We start from the raw sequence: 18,406 nt of genomic DNA, 5'->3' as shown, positions 1-18,406 counted from the left end.
ACTTTACAAAAAAGGAATCAATATTGAAAAACAAAAATAAAAAAGACAGAAAATGAAGAGAATGCAAACAAAAATACAGCGATGATTTTTTAATTAAGTACAATCATTAGCAAAATGGGCGTAGAAGAAGCAAAATAAGAAGAAAAGACATCGAGATTATCAATAGCATTATGTAAACATAACGGAAAAAGCATAAAACAAAATAATAAAATAATAAAATAAAGGATTATTATCATTAAGTTTTAGCTCATTGAATAAAAATCGTAAAAAGTATTACTTGAACAATAATTACCATTTCGGAACAAGTCATAGCCGTTATATTACACTCAAAGCAGTTTAAGTTGTAGATGATGAAAGTGATTTCGTCGCTGAAGGTTGTTCCATCGTTAGACATGCTGATCTTATAGCCGGTCGGCTGGTCCGTGGAGGTGGAGCGCCGTTTGCGGGAAGCTGGGATACTACATACAGCAAGGTAAGAATTGACGTATGTGCCGGAGAATGTGACTGGTTCTCCCTCCACCTCAACCACGCCGTCATCAAGCTGAATTTGATTTAACATTGGTTTGCAAGACAACATCAAATGTGAAAAAAAAGAAGAAGAAAAAAAAAAAAAGATCGTATCACACTTAATATGCACTACGCTTACGGTTTCTCGATATTCAATGTTCCGTTTAATAAGTAACAATGTTTTAATACATCGTCAATAATCACAGCGTAAACATGAATACATAAAAAATACACAAACCTTAAAACGCTGGGCCTTGCACGTCAGCTGTGCAGGCATGAAGTTTTCCCCGGCTATGACGAGCTTGGAGCAGACGTTAATGGACAAGTCACACATGCCAATGTTTCTGTTCTGGGGCAGGTATGGTGGTATATCTCCAGATTCTGAGCAGTCAGTTCCGTCATAGCCTGCCTCACATTCACAGGTTCCTAATGGTAAATATAACAATTTTCATTCATTGTTACAGACAGAAATCAAATTGTGACGTCATGGTCAAATCAATGAAATTGCACAACGTCCGGAAACAATGACTTCGTTTCAGGATTCGAAGACAGTATTATAAAATACCTACATCAGTTTGGTGTGTGCACCTATTGGTCTTGTTCTTCCGAAATGGAGGTTACATATGATAAAGTATATCTTATTTGTGTGAAACTCACATAGAGAAAGGATCTAACGTTAAAAAACGATGATTGACCAGAGGTGCAATTTGTATATGTTATTGTTTCACGTTCGATATAAGTACCATTGACACATGTTCCAACATTGGAACAGTTGTTCGGACAGCTGATCGACAGGAGATCCTCCAGTATGGTCACGCCACTATCCGTTCTCTCGTTCGTCAGATTCTCCAAACGTACTGCTTCAGATATACAAGCCGTCTGTAGCAAGTTCAGTGTGGACTCCATAAACATTGTGGACCCTGTCGCCTGAAGGCAAAATATTCATATACATTGTACTAATATTTACCAGGGCTGATTGGTTACCTGTTTTATATAAATATCTGAAAAACCTTTCGTTCTTAAGTGATTACTTTGTTCACCTAAGACAAATAATTTATCCTTATCACAGTTTTTAAGTGCTATTTGTTTTCTTATTTAATTAATTTCTGTATTTGTCTATCCAATAAACTACTAGACCTAACATGCACTCAATAGTACCATTTTGATACCATCTGCCCATATTATGTAAGACCATGTCACCGGACATTAGACCAATAGCAAACTGTCTCAAAGTGTTGCGGATGTCAATTGATGGAAGGGTAACATGTTTTCATTCAAATATTTCAACTCTAGCATAATCATGGAAGGTTTCGTATGCTCTAGCATAATTATGGAAGGTTTCGTATGCTCTACCATAATTATGGAAGGTTTCGTATGCTCTACCATAATTATGGAAGGTTTCGTATGCTCTAGCATAATTATGGAAGGTTTCGTGTGCTGAATATCCCAAAATGTATGCAATTGTTTCAGTATTTCATCATTTAATTACATCATTATTCTGTTACAATAAGCTAGTCAAATCATTACAGTGGACTTTCACATTTTCTTCTTCTGAAATTTAGAAATTTGTGTTTAACATCCACCAATTCAATAACAATTTAAAATTCAATTGAATGAGAAAGTTAAGTTACCATAGGTCTATACGTAAATGCAATTGATTCTGAAAAGCTGGTACTTTTAAATGAAATGCTTCTACCATTTAGCCCAGAGGCATAGGGTCTGACGGAAACACTATGCATGGTGGAAAATCATAGTTAATTAAATGAACCCGAAACCTAACCGTTAGATAGCTCGCACATGTTTGGGTTTCCTTGACTTTATTGGAATTAGCAGGATACTCATAAAATTAACCTTGTATAACCATCAACATTTTATCTTTGATTTACATTGGTTTTTTTTACTTATTTCCAATTAATGTAGCACTAATAGATCATAAACGACTTAATCACTTTCTAACTTAAATCATTTCCTATAACCACTTTACCTTTATATCCTTAGTACAATCAGGTACATAGACCTCGCTATCAAATCCTTGGAGCACACTTTCACACATTTGGATGAGCGGACTGGCACGGAGGTAATCCCTACATGCTTCAGCAGCTGAAGCTTCGGTCCAATTACCAGTCCAATCAGGCACCTGTCGAAAAAAGGAAAAAATCAAAACAAAGAGATATAAATAAAGGACCTCCTTCACGAACAATAGAAATCTGCCCGCGAACCAATTTTATTAAAACTAAATGTTACATGTAGCAACATTAATGCAAACCCTTGAAATACGTTTAAAAAATTCAAAAAGGTTCCAGGGACCTGTGATGTGACCAAATTAAAGTTACCCAGTAGAGGTGTACGACAGGGTTACCTTTTTGATCCTAAAAGGTATCAAAATAATGTTTTATGTCATAACTATATTATTTTCTGAAGAGTATTAATAATTACATATATAAGTACATCGGAGGACCGGTTTTTGGAGTCCACTGTATCGATATCAATTACATCTAAAACATCCTGACATCTTTATATCAGATTAAAACACTAAACAAATAATAAATTCTATTGTATAAAGCAATGGCAATTTTGCTGTTTTGTCGCTTTGTGCAGTGATAATCATCTACTGCATAAAATTAGGACGACGGCGAGAGAAAATACGACACCTGATTAAGGACAAATATAAATAGTCATATTTTGCCTCTATTCAACGAGTATGAACAAATCATACAGTTTTCAAGCATACATATTTGAAGTGGTGCGGTATATTTTGCCACTGTAAAATAATCATTAAGACTCAAACCTAAATACTTTACCTCACTTTCGGTATCATCTGTCGGCGCGAGATTCGGCCATGACGGCAAGTATACCGTGTCGTCGTCCGAGGAATCACGCCGTTTTCTGTCATTGTTACATCTATCTAGATAGCCAACGTAATCACTTGTGGTAGAGGATGACGAAGAACTGGGACACGGTTTGGCCAATGAACCGGAACAGGAAGCGGTGACGTCATCATTACATATACAATATTCATGGATCGTTGATATTGGTATCGTAACTGACGGAATCATGGGATCGAACAGGGAATCAGTATGTACCCTGTAACAAAGTGATCCGGACATTAAAAAACAGCTTGAGAAATACATACTATTTGTAAAATATCTTCATTGTAAATGTAAATATGTAGAATTCACATCTACAATATGTTTGTAGGAATTAACGAAAGAAACCTTTAAGAAAGATATGTTAGCAAATGTGATTTTCTTTTCAAATGGGCAAGAAATATCATTCAACATTTTTTGAGACTTAAGAGTATATTTACATTTTTTTTTTACATATTTTACATTTTTGCATCGCATTCTTTACATAAGTTGTTTTTGTTGATTCCGCCGTCGGGTTTGATATGATTGTTTACATATAATATATAATATGACCAGTAGTACAGATGTATAGTAAGTTGAATACATATTTGGAAAATGATGTTCTAACTTTATGGTCAAAATGCGAAATTTGTTTAAAATATATGATCATTGCTCTAATAGCACTGACACATAACCCTTAAACAATATATAGTATCCCATTGATATTATGTTACGAGCTTTTTAACAATGTTTAATGAGTACATCAGCCTATACTAGTATTTTCATCGTGGTGGGATTACATCTAAGCCTTTGTCATGTTAAAACAATTATAGTTACTTTGATAAGACTATACTCAGCATAATGTAATGCAATACTCACTTCCAGCTGTTGCTAAATTCATCAGCGTTTTGGGTTTCAGATCCATTTCTCATGACAAAGTCGTTGTCTGTTGTTCCATCCAGATAGCCACATAGCCCCGACGACGCCGTCCAGTCCGCCACTGACGGTTTGACATAGATGTTGTGGATGGTTACCGGCCCTCCGGAGTCCATCCACATGGAGCCGTATTTGAAATTCACAACTGTCCCCGAGGGAAGAACAATCTATTGAAAACAATATTGCAGATGTTTCTTTGAAATATTGTGACTGTTTCTCTAAAGTCTACTTCAATGTAAACACCTACAGCGCCTCTTATTGATCATCACCAACATCTCTTGATTTCGATTGCTTTTCGACGTCACATTACATTTTATATACAATGTCTTTTCAATTGAATTATGAGAAAGTATTTAAAACGACAGAATATCTACGGCATTATCCTTTCCGGACATATATGTCTTGGTAATCTGCAATTAATCGTGAAGAGAAGCAACTGGTTACCACTATGTAAAGATATAGTTAAAATCGTGGTGTAAAAGTTTACCTTAAGCTCAAAGCACTCGGCGAAGCTTCGTGTTTAACAACTAAAGAAAAGTATTATTATGAAATTACACCCCATTATTTACAGCGCAAGCACCCGTATCTCTAACACAGTGAAAAACTCCATCAATGTTTTACCCTCACGGCATATCAAATTATTCAACATCTTAGCAAGGAAATATTTGTCATAAAATACCTCGTATCCAGATCCAAATCTGTTTATTGACCGAAAGGTTTTGATCTTCATCACATCCTTATCACAGCCATTGAACTCTATCACTGAATTGTATCCACCCGCCGTGTTCTGACAGAAGTTCGCTCTGAACACAGTATTCTGGTATCGGACTCCGATCGCACAGTTACACGTGGCACCAGGCAAGCCCCATCCGATACATGGTTGGAAGAAAGCCTGGATCTATAAAATCGGAAACATGGATATAAATATCCTTCTAGTACTTCGTATAGGAATTCAAGAGGTCAAAAAAGACGAATATTTTATATCATTGGATTCCGTATGCCAATCTAATAGATTCAAATAACAACCTAGGGTCAGCTATATATTTCATGCTTTTCTAAACTCAAAATGTGCTGAATCATTGATGTTTTCTGGGGTCAAGGGTATACAGTAAAACTGTAACATCAGTGTAAACCTCACTGACAGTGTGCACGTGTGTGTGTAAATGTGCTTATATGATATCGTGATTACTCATTAAAACATTACCTACAGTACCATTACGCAACCTGCAAAAGCTTGAATCGTCTGATCGTTGCCTTAGTTTCTTATTTTACATTGGTAGTAAACAGCTTGTGTACGGAGGGATGTTTCGTCTCTAGGTTTCACCGTGGTCGAGAACATAAACTAGGAAAACATGATATTACCGAAAAATGTACTGAATTGTTTCCTTTATTTCCCTATTGTGACTCATTTTTTTCAAAATTCACAAAGCTATATTTCTTTTGCCGAAATCGAAAAAAAAAGATGTGGTATTGGTGCAACCAATTGAAATAAAGTGTTCCACTCTCTGTCCATTGACCCTTATTAATTTCGATCGCTGACAAAACGTGTTTTTAGAGGGATATGAAATGTAGACCTGTAAAGAGTAAGATACTTATGTCTGACGTGACAAATACCTTACTATGTAATATATATATCTATGTCGAATAAAATATATAAAGCGTAGCATTGAAATTGAAAGACCTTCACAATGCACTATGCAAATGAAGTGGATATAAACAATGATAGCGAGTCGAAAACGTAGGCGAGACGAACATGAACGTTTCCAATAAAAAAACGTGATAAGATTAAGTATTACGATGGTTAGTAACGCGCGCGGTGGGGAAAAGAGGTCAATATATTGGATAACCGAAACAAAAGAAACGTATTGTTTATAAGAAATATTAACAAATATTACTTCTACGTTATATGTCAACGATCGTAAATTTGAAAATTTTCTTAAAAATCGGAAAGGAATATTCGTTACCTAGGCCATGGTATCCTTAACGTCCGACTACACTAAGCTTGCATACCTACCTCAATGAAAAGGCCATCGTGTCTATAAAGTATGTATTCTCCGGATTTCTGTAACTCATATGTCCTACGAAAAAGAGTATTTTAAGATTATTTAAAGATTTTAAGAAGCAGTTCTTCAATTCTGGATTATAACGATGTAAGGCCCTGGATGGGGATACTATATACACAACTAGAATTTTATATATTGGCTATTAAAGAAAGGAAGATTTATATTAATTTGAGATAGAATTGTCTGGTTACCTTTTCCAGAAGTGTTCTCATTGTCAAAAAAAATATGAATATGAAGAATATGTTATTGATTTGTGCCTCCTTCAAAAATAACTAATTGATGATTAAGCTTCCTCCGGTAAGATATCATTCGCAACATTTCTCATTGCCTTAAATATAAATGGATTAGAAATTTCGATATGTTGGAAATAATTACGATTTGCCTAAGGAACTATATATTACTAATAAGAAAACACTACAAATCTTATCAATTTTGACAAATAAAATACTTCTATAATTCTTGTTAGATTATACACGGAATCGTTGGTTTATTTCGTATTCTCCGTCTATATGACATCCTAAGGGACGTAAGAGAAAACAGTTGTTAAGCCATCTGTATACTACGGCGGCACAGAAGTGACAAGAAAAATATTTTTTTTAATGTAGGACAAAAAATATATATTTTGTGTAGGGTGAAAAATATTTTTTTCTTTTACGTGCTAACGTAAAACTTATAACGTGAGCACGTAAACGTTTACGTGCTCACGTAAAGCAGTTTACGGAAGCCGTCTGGCGCCACACCAAAAAATATATTTATTGTGTTTCCTCACAATAACATTGTGAGGCCACACAATACTATTGTGAGGGAACACAATGTTATTGTGAGGGAACACAATGTTATTGTGAGGCCACACAATGTTATTGTGAGGGAACACAATGTTATTGTGAGGGAACACAATGTTATTGTGAGGCCACACAATCTTATTGTGAGGCCACACAATCTTATTGTGAGGCCACATAATCTTATTGTGAGGAAACACAATGTTATTGTGAGGAAACACAATGTTATTGTGAGGCCACACAATATAATTGTGAGGGAACACAATCTTATTGTGAGGCCACACAATCTTATGGTGAGGCCACATAATCTTATTGTCAGGGAACACAATCTTATTGTGAGGGAACACAATAATTATGGTGAGGCCACACTATGTTATTGTGAGGGAACACAATCTTATTGTGAGGGAACACAATCTTATTCTGATGCCACACAATATTATTGTGAGGCCACACAATGATTACTGTGAGGGAACACAATATTATTGTGAGGCCACACAATGATTACTGTGAGGGGACACAATATTATTGTTAGGGAACCTCACAATTATATTGTGTTCCCTCACAATAACTATTGTGTGGCCTCACAATAACATTGTGTTCCCTCACAATAAATATTGTGTGGCCTCACAATAACATTGTGTTCCCTCACAATAAATATTGTGTGGCCTCACAATAACATTGTGAGGGAACACAATAAATATATATTTTGATGTGGCGCCAGACGGCTTCCGTAGCAGTTTGTGTAAGACAAGAAATATTTTTTTTATGTATGGTGAAAAATATTTTTTTTTATGTAGGACGAAAAATGTTTTTTTTATGTAAGACAAAAAATATTTTTTTATGTAAGGTGAGTTTTTTTTTCTTTACGTGCTCACGTAAAACTTATAACGTGAGCACGTAAATGTTTACGTGCTCACGTAAAACAGTTTATGTAACACAAGAAATTTTTTTGATGTATGGTGAAAAATATTTCTTTTATGTAGGACGAAAAATGTTTTTTAATGTAAGACAAAAAACATTTTTTTTTCTTTTACGTGCTCACGTAATAAGTATTACGTGAGCACGTAGTAAGTTTTACATGAGCACGTAAAAGAAAAAGATATATTTCACCTTACATAAAAAAATATTTTTTGTCTTACATTAAAAAAAAAACATTTTTCGTCCTACATAAAAAAATATTTTTCATCATACATAAAAAATATTTCTTGTCTTACGCAAAACTGTTTTTACGTGCTCACGTAATAAAGTTTCACGTGAGCACGTAAAAGAAAAAAAAAAACCTAATAAGATATATTTCACCCTACATAAACGTCTTTTTTTTTCTAACGTTGTTTGTCCTACATAAAATCTTTTACATTATCCCGTGTACTGTGTACCGATACATGATCGACTTTACCTCTAACGTCTCAGCGTGGTACATATATCCACTGTAACTGTGTACCGCTACTAATATCGCTACTGTAACCTCAAACGTATCAGCGTGTACAATATCCCGTGTACTGGTGTACCGTTACTGTATCGACTTAAACCTCGCTCAAATCAGCGTGTACATTATCCCGTGTAACTGTGTACCGCTACTGGTATCGACTAACCTCTAACGTCTCAGCGTGTACATTATCCCATGTACTAGTGTACCGCTACTGTATCGACTTACCACTAACGTCCTCCAGCCGTGTACATTATCCCGTGTACTGTGTACCGCTACTATATCGACTTTTAACGTTCAGCGTGTAATTATCCCGTGTAACTATGTGTACCGTAACTGTATCCGACTTACCTCTAACGTAATCAGCGTGTACATTATCCCGTTAACTGTGTACTTAACTGTATCGACTACCTCTAACGCTCAGCGTGTACATTATCGACTGTGTACCGCTCTGCATGGACAACCACTAACGTATCAGCGTGTACATTATCCCCGTGGTACTGTGTACCGCCGTATTGTATCGACTTACCCTCAAACGTATCTCAGCGTGTACATTATCCTAAAGTATCTGTGTACCGCTACTAGTATCGGGACTTACCTCTAACGTAACAGCGTGTACATTCTCCTATGTACAGTGATAGCCGCTACTGTAATCGACTTACCTCTAACGTATCAGCGAGTACATTATCCTATGTACTGAGTACCGCTACTGTATCGACCTTACCTCTAACGTATCAGCGTGTACATTATCCCGTGTACAGTGTACACCTCTACTATATCGACTTACCTCTAACCGTCTCGGCGTGTACATTATCCCATGTACTGTGTACCGCTACTGTATCGACTTACCTCTAACGTATCAGCGTGTACATTATCCTATGTACTGTGTACCGCTAACTGTATCCGGACTTACCTCTAACGTAACATCGTGTTACATTATCCCGTGTACAGTGAACCACTAACTAATAATCGACTTACCTCTAACGTCTCAGCGTGTAACATATCCCATGTAAATGTGAACCGCAACTGTAATCGACTTGTTACCTCTAACGTCTCAGCGTGTACATAAATCACCATGTAACTGTGTACCGCTTACTGTATTCGACTTACCTCTAACGTATCAGCCGTGTAACATTATCCAATGTACTGTGTACCAATCTACTTGTATCGACTTACCTCTAACGTAACAGCGTGTACATTATCCCGTGTACCAGAGTGTACCTCTACTGTATCGACTTACCTCTAACGTCTCAGCAAGTACATTATCCCATGTACAGTGTACCGCTACTGTATCGACTTACCTCTAACGTATCAGCGTGTACATTATCCCTGTACTGTGTACCGCTACTGTATCGACTTACCTCTAACGTAATCAGCGTGTACATTATCCCGTGTACTGTGTACCGTTACTGTATCGACTTACCACTAGCGTATCAGCGTGTACATTATCCCGTGTACTGTGTACCGCTACTTTATCGACTTACCTCTAGCGTATCAGCGTGGTACATTAACCCTATGTACTGTGTACCGCTACTGTATCGACTTACCTCTAACGTATCAGCGTGTACATTATCCCCGTGTACTGTGTACCGCTACATTTATATCGACTTACCTCTAACGTATCAGCGTGTACATTATCCCGTGTACTGTGTACCGCTACTGTATCGACTTACCCCGCTCAACGTATCAGTCGTGTACCATTAATCCCATGTACTGGGTAAACCGCTACTAGTAATCGACTTACCTCTAGCGTCCTCAGTGCGTTACATTAATCACGTGTACTGTGTACCGCTACTGTATCGACTTACCTCTAACGTCTCAGCGTGTACATTATCCCGTGTTCACTGTGTACCCGCTACTAGTATCGACTTACCTCTAACGTCTCAGCGTGTACATTATCGCCATGTACTGTGTACCGCTACTGTATCGACTTACCTCTAACGTCTCAGCGTGTACATTATCCCGTGTGTACTGTGTACCGCTACTGTATCGACTTACCTCTAACGTCTCAGCGTGTACATTATCCCGTGTACTGTGTACCGCTACTGTATCGACTTACCTCTAAAACGTGTACATTATCCCGTGTACTGTGTACCGCTACTGTATCGATCGTGTACATTACCCGTGTACTGTACCGCTACTGTACGACTTACCTCTAACGTCTCAGCGTGTACATTATCCCGTGTACTGTGTACCGCTACTGTATCGACTACCTCTAACGTCTCAGCGTGTACATTATCCCGTGTACTGTGTACCGCTACTGTATCGACTTACCTCTAACGTCTCAGCGTGTACATTATCCCGTGTACTGTGTACCGCTACTGTATCGACTTACCTCTAACGTCTCAGCGTGTACATTATCCCATGTACTGTGTACCGCTACTATATCGACTTACCTCTAACGTCTCAGCGTGTACATTATCCCATGTACTGTGTACCGCTACTGTATCGACTTACCTCTAACGTCTCAGCGTGTACATTATCCTATGTACTGTGTACCGCTACTGTATCGACTTACCTCTAACGTTCTCAGCGTGTACATTATCCCGTGTACTGTGTACCGCTACTGTATCGACTTACCTCTAACGTCTCAGCGTGTACATTATCCTATGTACTGTGTACCGCTACTGTATCGACTTACCTCTAACGTCTCAGCGTGTACATTATCCTATGTACTGTGTACCGTTACTGTATCGACTTACCTCTAACGTCTCAGCGTGTACATTATCCCGTGTACTGTGTACCGCTACTGTATCGACTTACCTCTAACGTCTCAGCGTGTACATTATCCTATGTACTGTGTACCGCTACTGTATCGACTTACCTCTAACGTCTCAGCGTGTACATTATCCCGTGTACTGTGTACCGCTACTGTATCGACTTACCTCTAACGTCTCAGCGTTTACATTATCCCGTGTACTGTGTACCGCTACTGTATCGACTTACCTCTAACGTATCAGCGTGTACATTATCCCGTGTACTGTGTACCGCTACTGTATCGACTTACCTCTAACGTCTCAGCGTGTACATTATCCCGTGTACTGTGTACCGCTACTGTATCGACTTACCTCTAACGTCTCAGCGTGTACATTATCCTATGTACTGTGTACCGCTACTGTATCGACTTACCTCTAACGTTTCAGCGTGTACATTATCCCGTGTACTGTGTACCGCTACTGTATCGACTTACCTCTAACGTCTCAGCGTGTACATTATCCCGTGTACTGTGTACCGCTACTGTATCGACTTACCTCTGAACACGTCTCAGCGTGTACATTATCCCGTGTACTGTGTACCGTACTGTATCGACTTACCGCTGTCTCAGCGTGTACATTATCCCGTGTACTGTGTACCGCTACTGTATCGACTTACCTCTAACGTCTCAGCGTGTACATTATCCCGTGTACTGTGTACCGCTACTGTATCGACTTAACCTCTAACGTCTCAGCGTGTACATTATCCATGTACTGTGACCGCTACTGTATCGACTTACCTCTAACGTCTCAGCGTGTACATTATCCCGTGTACTGTGTACCGCTACTATCGACTTACCTCTAACGTCTCAGCGTGTACATTATCCCGTGTACTGTGTACCGCTACTGTATCGACTTACCTCTAACGTATCAGCGTGTACATTATCCCGTGTACTGTGTACCGTTACTGTATCGACTTACCTCTAACGTCTCAGCGTGTACATTATCCCGTGTACTGTGTACCGCTACTGTATCGACTTACCTCTAACGTTTCAGCGTGTACATTATCACGTGTACTGTGTACCGCTACTATATCGACTTACCTCTGACGTCTCAGCGTGTACATTATCCCATGTACTGTGTACCGCTACTGTATCGACTTACCTCTAACGTCTCAGCGTGTACATTATCCCATGTACTGTGTACCGCTACTGTATCGACTTACCTCTAACGTCTCAGCGTGTACATTATCCCATGTACTGTGTACCGCTACTGTATCGACTTACCTCTAGCGTCTCAGTGCGTACATTATCACGTGTACTGTGTACCGCTACTGATATCGACTTATCTCTAACGTCTCAGCGTGTACATTATCCCGTGTACTGTGTACCTCTACTGTATCGACTTACCTCTAACGTCTCAGCGTGTACATTATCCCGTGTACTGTGTACCGCTACTGTATCGACTAACCTCTAACGTCTCAGCGTGTACATTATCCCATGTACTGTGTACCGCTACTGTATCGACTTACCTCTAACGTCTCAGCGTGTACATTATCCCATGTACTGTGTACCGCTACTGTATCGACTTACCTCTAACCTTTCAGCGTGTACATTATCCCGTGTACAGTGTACCTCTACTGTATCGACTTACCTCTAACGTTTCAGCGTGTACATTATCCCATGTACTGTGTACCGCTACTGTATCGACTTACCTCTAACGTCTCAGCGTGTACATTATCCCGTGTACTGTGTACCGCTACTGTATCGACTTACCTCTAACGTCTCAGCGTGTACATTATCCCGTGTACTGTGTACCGCTACTGTATCGACTTACCTCTAACGTCTCAGCGTGTACATTATCCCATGTACTGTGTACCGCTACTGTATCGACTTACCTCTAACGTCTCAGCGTGTACATTATCCCATGTACTGTGTACCGCTACTGTATCGACTTACCTCTAACGTCTCAGCGTGTACATTATCCTATGTACTGTGTACCGCTACTGTATCGACTTACCTCTAACGTCTCAGTGCGTACATTATCCCGTGTACTGTGTACCGCTACTGTATCGACTTACCTCTAACGTCTCAGCGTGTACATTATCCTATGTACTGTGTACCGCTACTGTATCGACTTACCTCTAACGTCTCAGCGTGTACATTATCCCATGTACTGTGTACCGTTACTGTATCGACTTACCTCTAACGTCTCAGCGTGTACATTATCCCATGTACTGTGTACCGCTACTGTATCGACTTACCTCTAACGTATCAGCGTGTACATTATCCTATGTACTGTGTACCGCTACTGTATCGACTTACCTCTAACGTCTCAGCGTGTACATTATCCCGTGTACTGTGTACCGCTACTGTATCGACTTACCTCTAACGTCTCAGCGTGTACATTATCCCATGTACTGTGTACCGCTACTGTATCGACTTACCTCTAACGTCTCAGCGTGTACATTATCCCGTGTACTGTGTACCGCTACTGTATCGACTTACCTCTAACGTCTCAGCGTGTACATTATCCCGTGTACTGTGTACCGCTACTGTATCGACTTACCTCTAATGTCTCAGCGTGAACATTATCACGTGTACTGTGTACCGGTACTGTATCGACTTACCTCTACGTCTCAGCGTGTACATTATCCCATGTACTGTGTACCGCTACTGTATCGACTTACCTCTAACGTCTCAGCGTGTACATTATCCCGTGTACTGTGTACCGCTACTGTATCGACTTACCTCTAACGTCTCAGCGTGTACATTATCCCGTGTACTGTGTACCGCTACTGTATCGACTTACCTCTAACGTCTCAGCGTGTACATTATCCCGTGTACTGTGTACCGCTACTGTATCGACTTACCTCTAACGTCTCAGCGTGTACATTATCCCGTGACTGTGCCTACTATCCTTACCTCTAACGTTCAGCGTGTACATTATCCGTGTACTGTGTACCGCTACTGTATCGACTTACCTCTAACGTCTCAGCGTGTACATTATCCTATGTACTGTGTACCGCTACTGTATCGACTTACCTCTACGTCTCAGCGTGTACATTATCCCGTGTACTGTGTACCGCTACTGTATCGACTTACCTCTAACGACGTCTCAGCGTGTACATTATCCCATGTACTGTGTACCGCTACTGTATCGACTTACCTCTAACGTATCAGCGTGTACATTATCCCGTGTACAGTGTACCTCTACTGTATCGACTTACCTCTAACGTATCAGCGTGTACATTATCCCGTGTTACAGTGAACCTCTACTGTATCGACTTACCTCTGACGTCACGTGTACATTATCCCATGTACTGTGTACCGCTACTGTATCGACTTACCTCTAACGTCTCAGCGTGTACATTATCCTATGTACTGTGTACCGCTACTGTATCGACTTACCTCTAACGTCTCAGCGTGTACATTATCCCGTGTACTGTGTACCGCTACTGTATCGACTTACCTCTAACGTCTCAGCGTGTACATTATCCCGTGTACTGTGTACCGCTACTGTATCGACTTACCTCTAACGTCTCAGCGTGTACATTATCCCGTGTACTGTGTACCGCTACTGTATCGACTTACCTCTAACGTCTCAGCGTGTACATTATCCCGTGTACTGTGTACCGCTACTGTATCGACTTACCGCACACGTCTCAGCGTGTACATTATCCCGTGTACTGTGTACAGCTACTTTATCGACTTACCTCTAACGTCTCAGCGTGTACATTATTCCATGTACTGTGTACCGTTACTGTATCGGTTCGTAGTTGCAGTCTTGCTGAGCGATACCCGGTATTAACCATGTTATCTGTAGCTCCGTTAACTTTAATCACTGTTGCTGTGTCCCAGGTAGAATGGTATACCGTAACTACACAAGTTTCTGCTTGAAGTGCGGCTTTGCTTACCCCTCCGGGAGAACACTGATCTGATTCAGATTGAGGCGTAACAACTCGTATGTCCATTTTACAATTATTCCGTTCATATCCGTCACTACAGATCAACATATAAACATACTGGTTCACTCACCACGCAAAAACAATGTTCTCTGGTTAACATAGAGATAGGCTATTATGAAATGTAAGAATAAAGAAGATCGTTTACTGTTAAGCAAATGAAATATACATACGTTGCGAATGGGTATTTAAATCGATGTCAAAGTTTAAAACAATATGGCGTATATTGTTCCCTTAAAATATAGCAGAATTTGAATTTTATATAATGTTTCTGACATTTGAGGACATGAAAATTTAATATTACAAATGCAGAATATTAATTTGGGCTTATGACCAGATATCATGGCCAGCTCAATATTATAACACTGAGTCCATGGTAACATAAAAAGCTAAGACCAAACAGTGAAAAAGTTAAGTTCCTTAAAAGTGATGTTTTCACTGAAATGCATGGGTTTACGACTTGTAGTTAAAGTAAGTTGAAATATTGGTCGGTCATGGTGACAAAGGTATCTTTCTAATTATCTGCGGAAAAGGCCAATTCTTCGAACAATTTATACAATAAACAATTACAGATTTCTTAAACAATTCTGACCTATGCCTTGCCATGGTTGTTGCTTTTTATACTATCTCCCTTTAGTCATATCAAAGGCTTAACAAGGTACATGCTATTTTCAAAGCTACGCAACATATGAGCATTGCTATTTCAAAAACAAACATTGATTCGGTTTTAAAGGCCCACTACCTTTTCAAAACAAAAGTTTAATTCTAAAACCAATAATAACGATAAAAATATATATCGATAGCCTAAGATGCGGTTACAACACCAAAAAATGCAATAATTTCGCTGACGACAGTCTGGTGCAGCGATAATTAAATTAACATTATTTTGATGATGTTGTTCAGAAGGTGATAACAAGTGTAGTATTAACGGTAAGCTAATAACGTTTACGATTCTACACAATTATTAATCTCGTTATACATTCCCATTTTATAGCTTAATAAACGTTTCGGGAAGGTAGTGTGCCTTTAGATACCAGATGCACAAATCAAAAATATGCAATTCGCAAAAGTAACTGTTATGCGGCTAGGCATATGTACAGTGTACCTCACAGCAAGTGCCTTATTTTCTTGAGGTTTATTTAAATGATTGTGCAATTTGTCAAAAGCCTTTTGATCAGTAAATGCCTATCTAAATTAAGCAATAACGATCTAAATCTGATATATAATTAGCGAGGATTGAATATTTGAAGAATGTGTATCACACAAGTGTCGGAATCAACCCTATTAACATACTTGTCCATTTGATCAGCGGATTTGTAGAGACATCCAAGAGGAACTGTCAGTTGTACGCTCAGATCTAACTCGCCTTTCTCCTGGAGACTGACTCCCGATAGCTCAACCTTTTCACATGAAACAGAATTGAAGCCTTATACGACGCATGTTAATGCCCAAATTTCACTAGATCAGCCTTCTGCCTCAGGTGGCCGAAGGAAGTGTTTATTGCGTTTAACTTTATTATTATATTTATATGCTTTGCCTTTGTATTTGTGTTTGTTTTATGCGATTCTTGATAAAGGGAAAGGCTGATTTGCAAATTCGGCGAAAGTTTTTGTCAACACGATTAGAACTACTTCCTTGTCCGCTGATAAATGCCGTTGTCCTCTTTAGAAAATTAAGATAATTTTACAAAAATGTATATTTTGGAAATAGATATGTTCCATAGTATCAAAGTCCTGTAAATGGTTATAATTATACCTCATGTATGCGATTAGCTGAAACACATCAACTCGTAAGGAAGGATTAATGTATCTTTCTGGTGGTTCTATCGAAGGATAAAGATGAGTAGGCTATCGATATTTGTAGTGGACCGCGAAGCTCATGGTATTATGATGAAGAAACGATCAGATTTTTAGAAATTTCCTAATCATGTATTTATGCCAAAGCAATTACATGTGTGTCTTATTTAATTTTAATTGTCTATAATTACATTCACTTGCCACTTCTATCATATAAACTAACCGAGTCCAAGTGAATTTATGAGGGTTTACTGACAACCCAAACGTGACCATTATGACGTCACTAATATTGACGTTGTAACTTCAACTGACCACCGTAAAATTGGCTGTGCCATCTTGTGGAATATAATGCCGTTCATGAACGGTTTTCCTGGTCGACCATAAACATTTTAATGCAGAGACCATTTAAAATTACTTAAATATGTAAATAATTCATCTTCCTGTGGAATAATGGTCAATAAATATGCTTTGCAGACGATCATCTCACAATGTGCAATAAAATTGTCTGCAAAGCTCTGCCATCTATATAAACTATATATTCCATAGTAAGACATTTTAATGCTTGAAGGCCCACTACCTTTCCGGAGCAAAATATAAGAGTTTCTACAAATTAAAAGCCGTTTCAGAAAGGTAGTGGTAGTAAATAACTACTCCTAGTTGGGATTTATATGTTAGCCATTGTGAACTATCTATAAGCATGTGGGGAGGAGGAAGTGAGTTATATTATATACAGAACAGATATGTGTGTATTCTCCCTATGTAACCCGAGGTTTAGTTCCTATCGTGGTATTGTATATCAGATATTAGATATCATAACTCAATTGTGATGTTTAACGTCCCTGTGTATGGCTATAAAATCCTGTATTGAAACTATGTATGTCAGTCGATATGTCAGTCGACTCCTAGGAGCCCAATAAAGGTACTGTTTACCAGTCTGCGTTTGAGTTCCACTTATCTACATTTCTACATATCTACACTAGACACACACAGATAGTATACTACAGAAAAGAAATTCAACATTACATTATGGCCGGGAAATAAAAATCGTTTTTCATTTTGGGGGAAATAAAACCGCATTCCCTTGAGGCGCATAACCGCCCATCTCTCACAGGGAGTTATCCCTCTACTCGAGCGTAAAAAAATGTCGGATGAAGCGTAACACTGCAAGTTTTACTCATTATGAGTAATATCTACCAAAGAAAGAGGCTCATGCGCCTTAACGATTATCTGACTGTTGTTACAAAACATGTACAACACCTCAAAGAATATAGTAGTGGCAATCAATTAAAGCAATACAAAAATATTTTGATAGAAGTTCTGATATATTTGATGAAATAGACCATGAATGAAAGCCCCTTGATCCCCACCATGCTACAAGTCCAATATCCAGTCTCTA

At 38.7% G+C, this 18,406-nt stretch overlaps 1 protein-coding gene across 1 annotated transcript in view; it reads right to left on the bottom strand.

Annotated features, from left to right (window-relative positions):
* LOC138326795 (von Willebrand factor D and EGF domain-containing protein-like) overlaps nt 1–18,406 on the bottom strand; it is a 30,903-nt gene that overhangs the window by 1,741 nt on the left and 10,756 nt on the right. Inside the window, exons 6-16 of the mRNA XM_069272798.1 lie at nt 16,508–16,614; nt 14,966–15,251; nt 6,469–6,491; nt 6,304–6,367; nt 4,969–5,187; nt 4,233–4,456; nt 3,309–3,591; nt 2,492–2,644; nt 1,251–1,434; nt 746–933; nt 293–541 (exon numbers count right to left, since the gene is read on the bottom strand). Of these exons, the coding sequence (XP_069128899.1) occupies nt 293–541; nt 746–933; nt 1,251–1,434; nt 2,492–2,644; nt 3,309–3,591; nt 4,233–4,456; nt 4,969–5,187; nt 6,304–6,367; nt 6,469–6,491; nt 14,966–15,251; nt 16,508–16,614 (1,980 nt within the window). The remainder of the gene's footprint in view (nt 1–292; nt 542–745; nt 934–1,250; nt 1,435–2,491; nt 2,645–3,308; nt 3,592–4,232; nt 4,457–4,968; nt 5,188–6,303; nt 6,368–6,468; nt 6,492–14,965; nt 15,252–16,507; nt 16,615–18,406) is intronic.

Source organism: Argopecten irradians, chromosome 7 (genome assembly GCF_041381155.1).
Source record: "Argopecten irradians isolate NY chromosome 7, Ai_NY, whole genome shotgun sequence".
NCBI lineage: Eukaryota > Metazoa > Mollusca > Bivalvia > Pectinida > Pectinidae > Argopecten > Argopecten irradians.
This window is presented reverse-complemented; position numbering and strand designations above follow the sequence as displayed.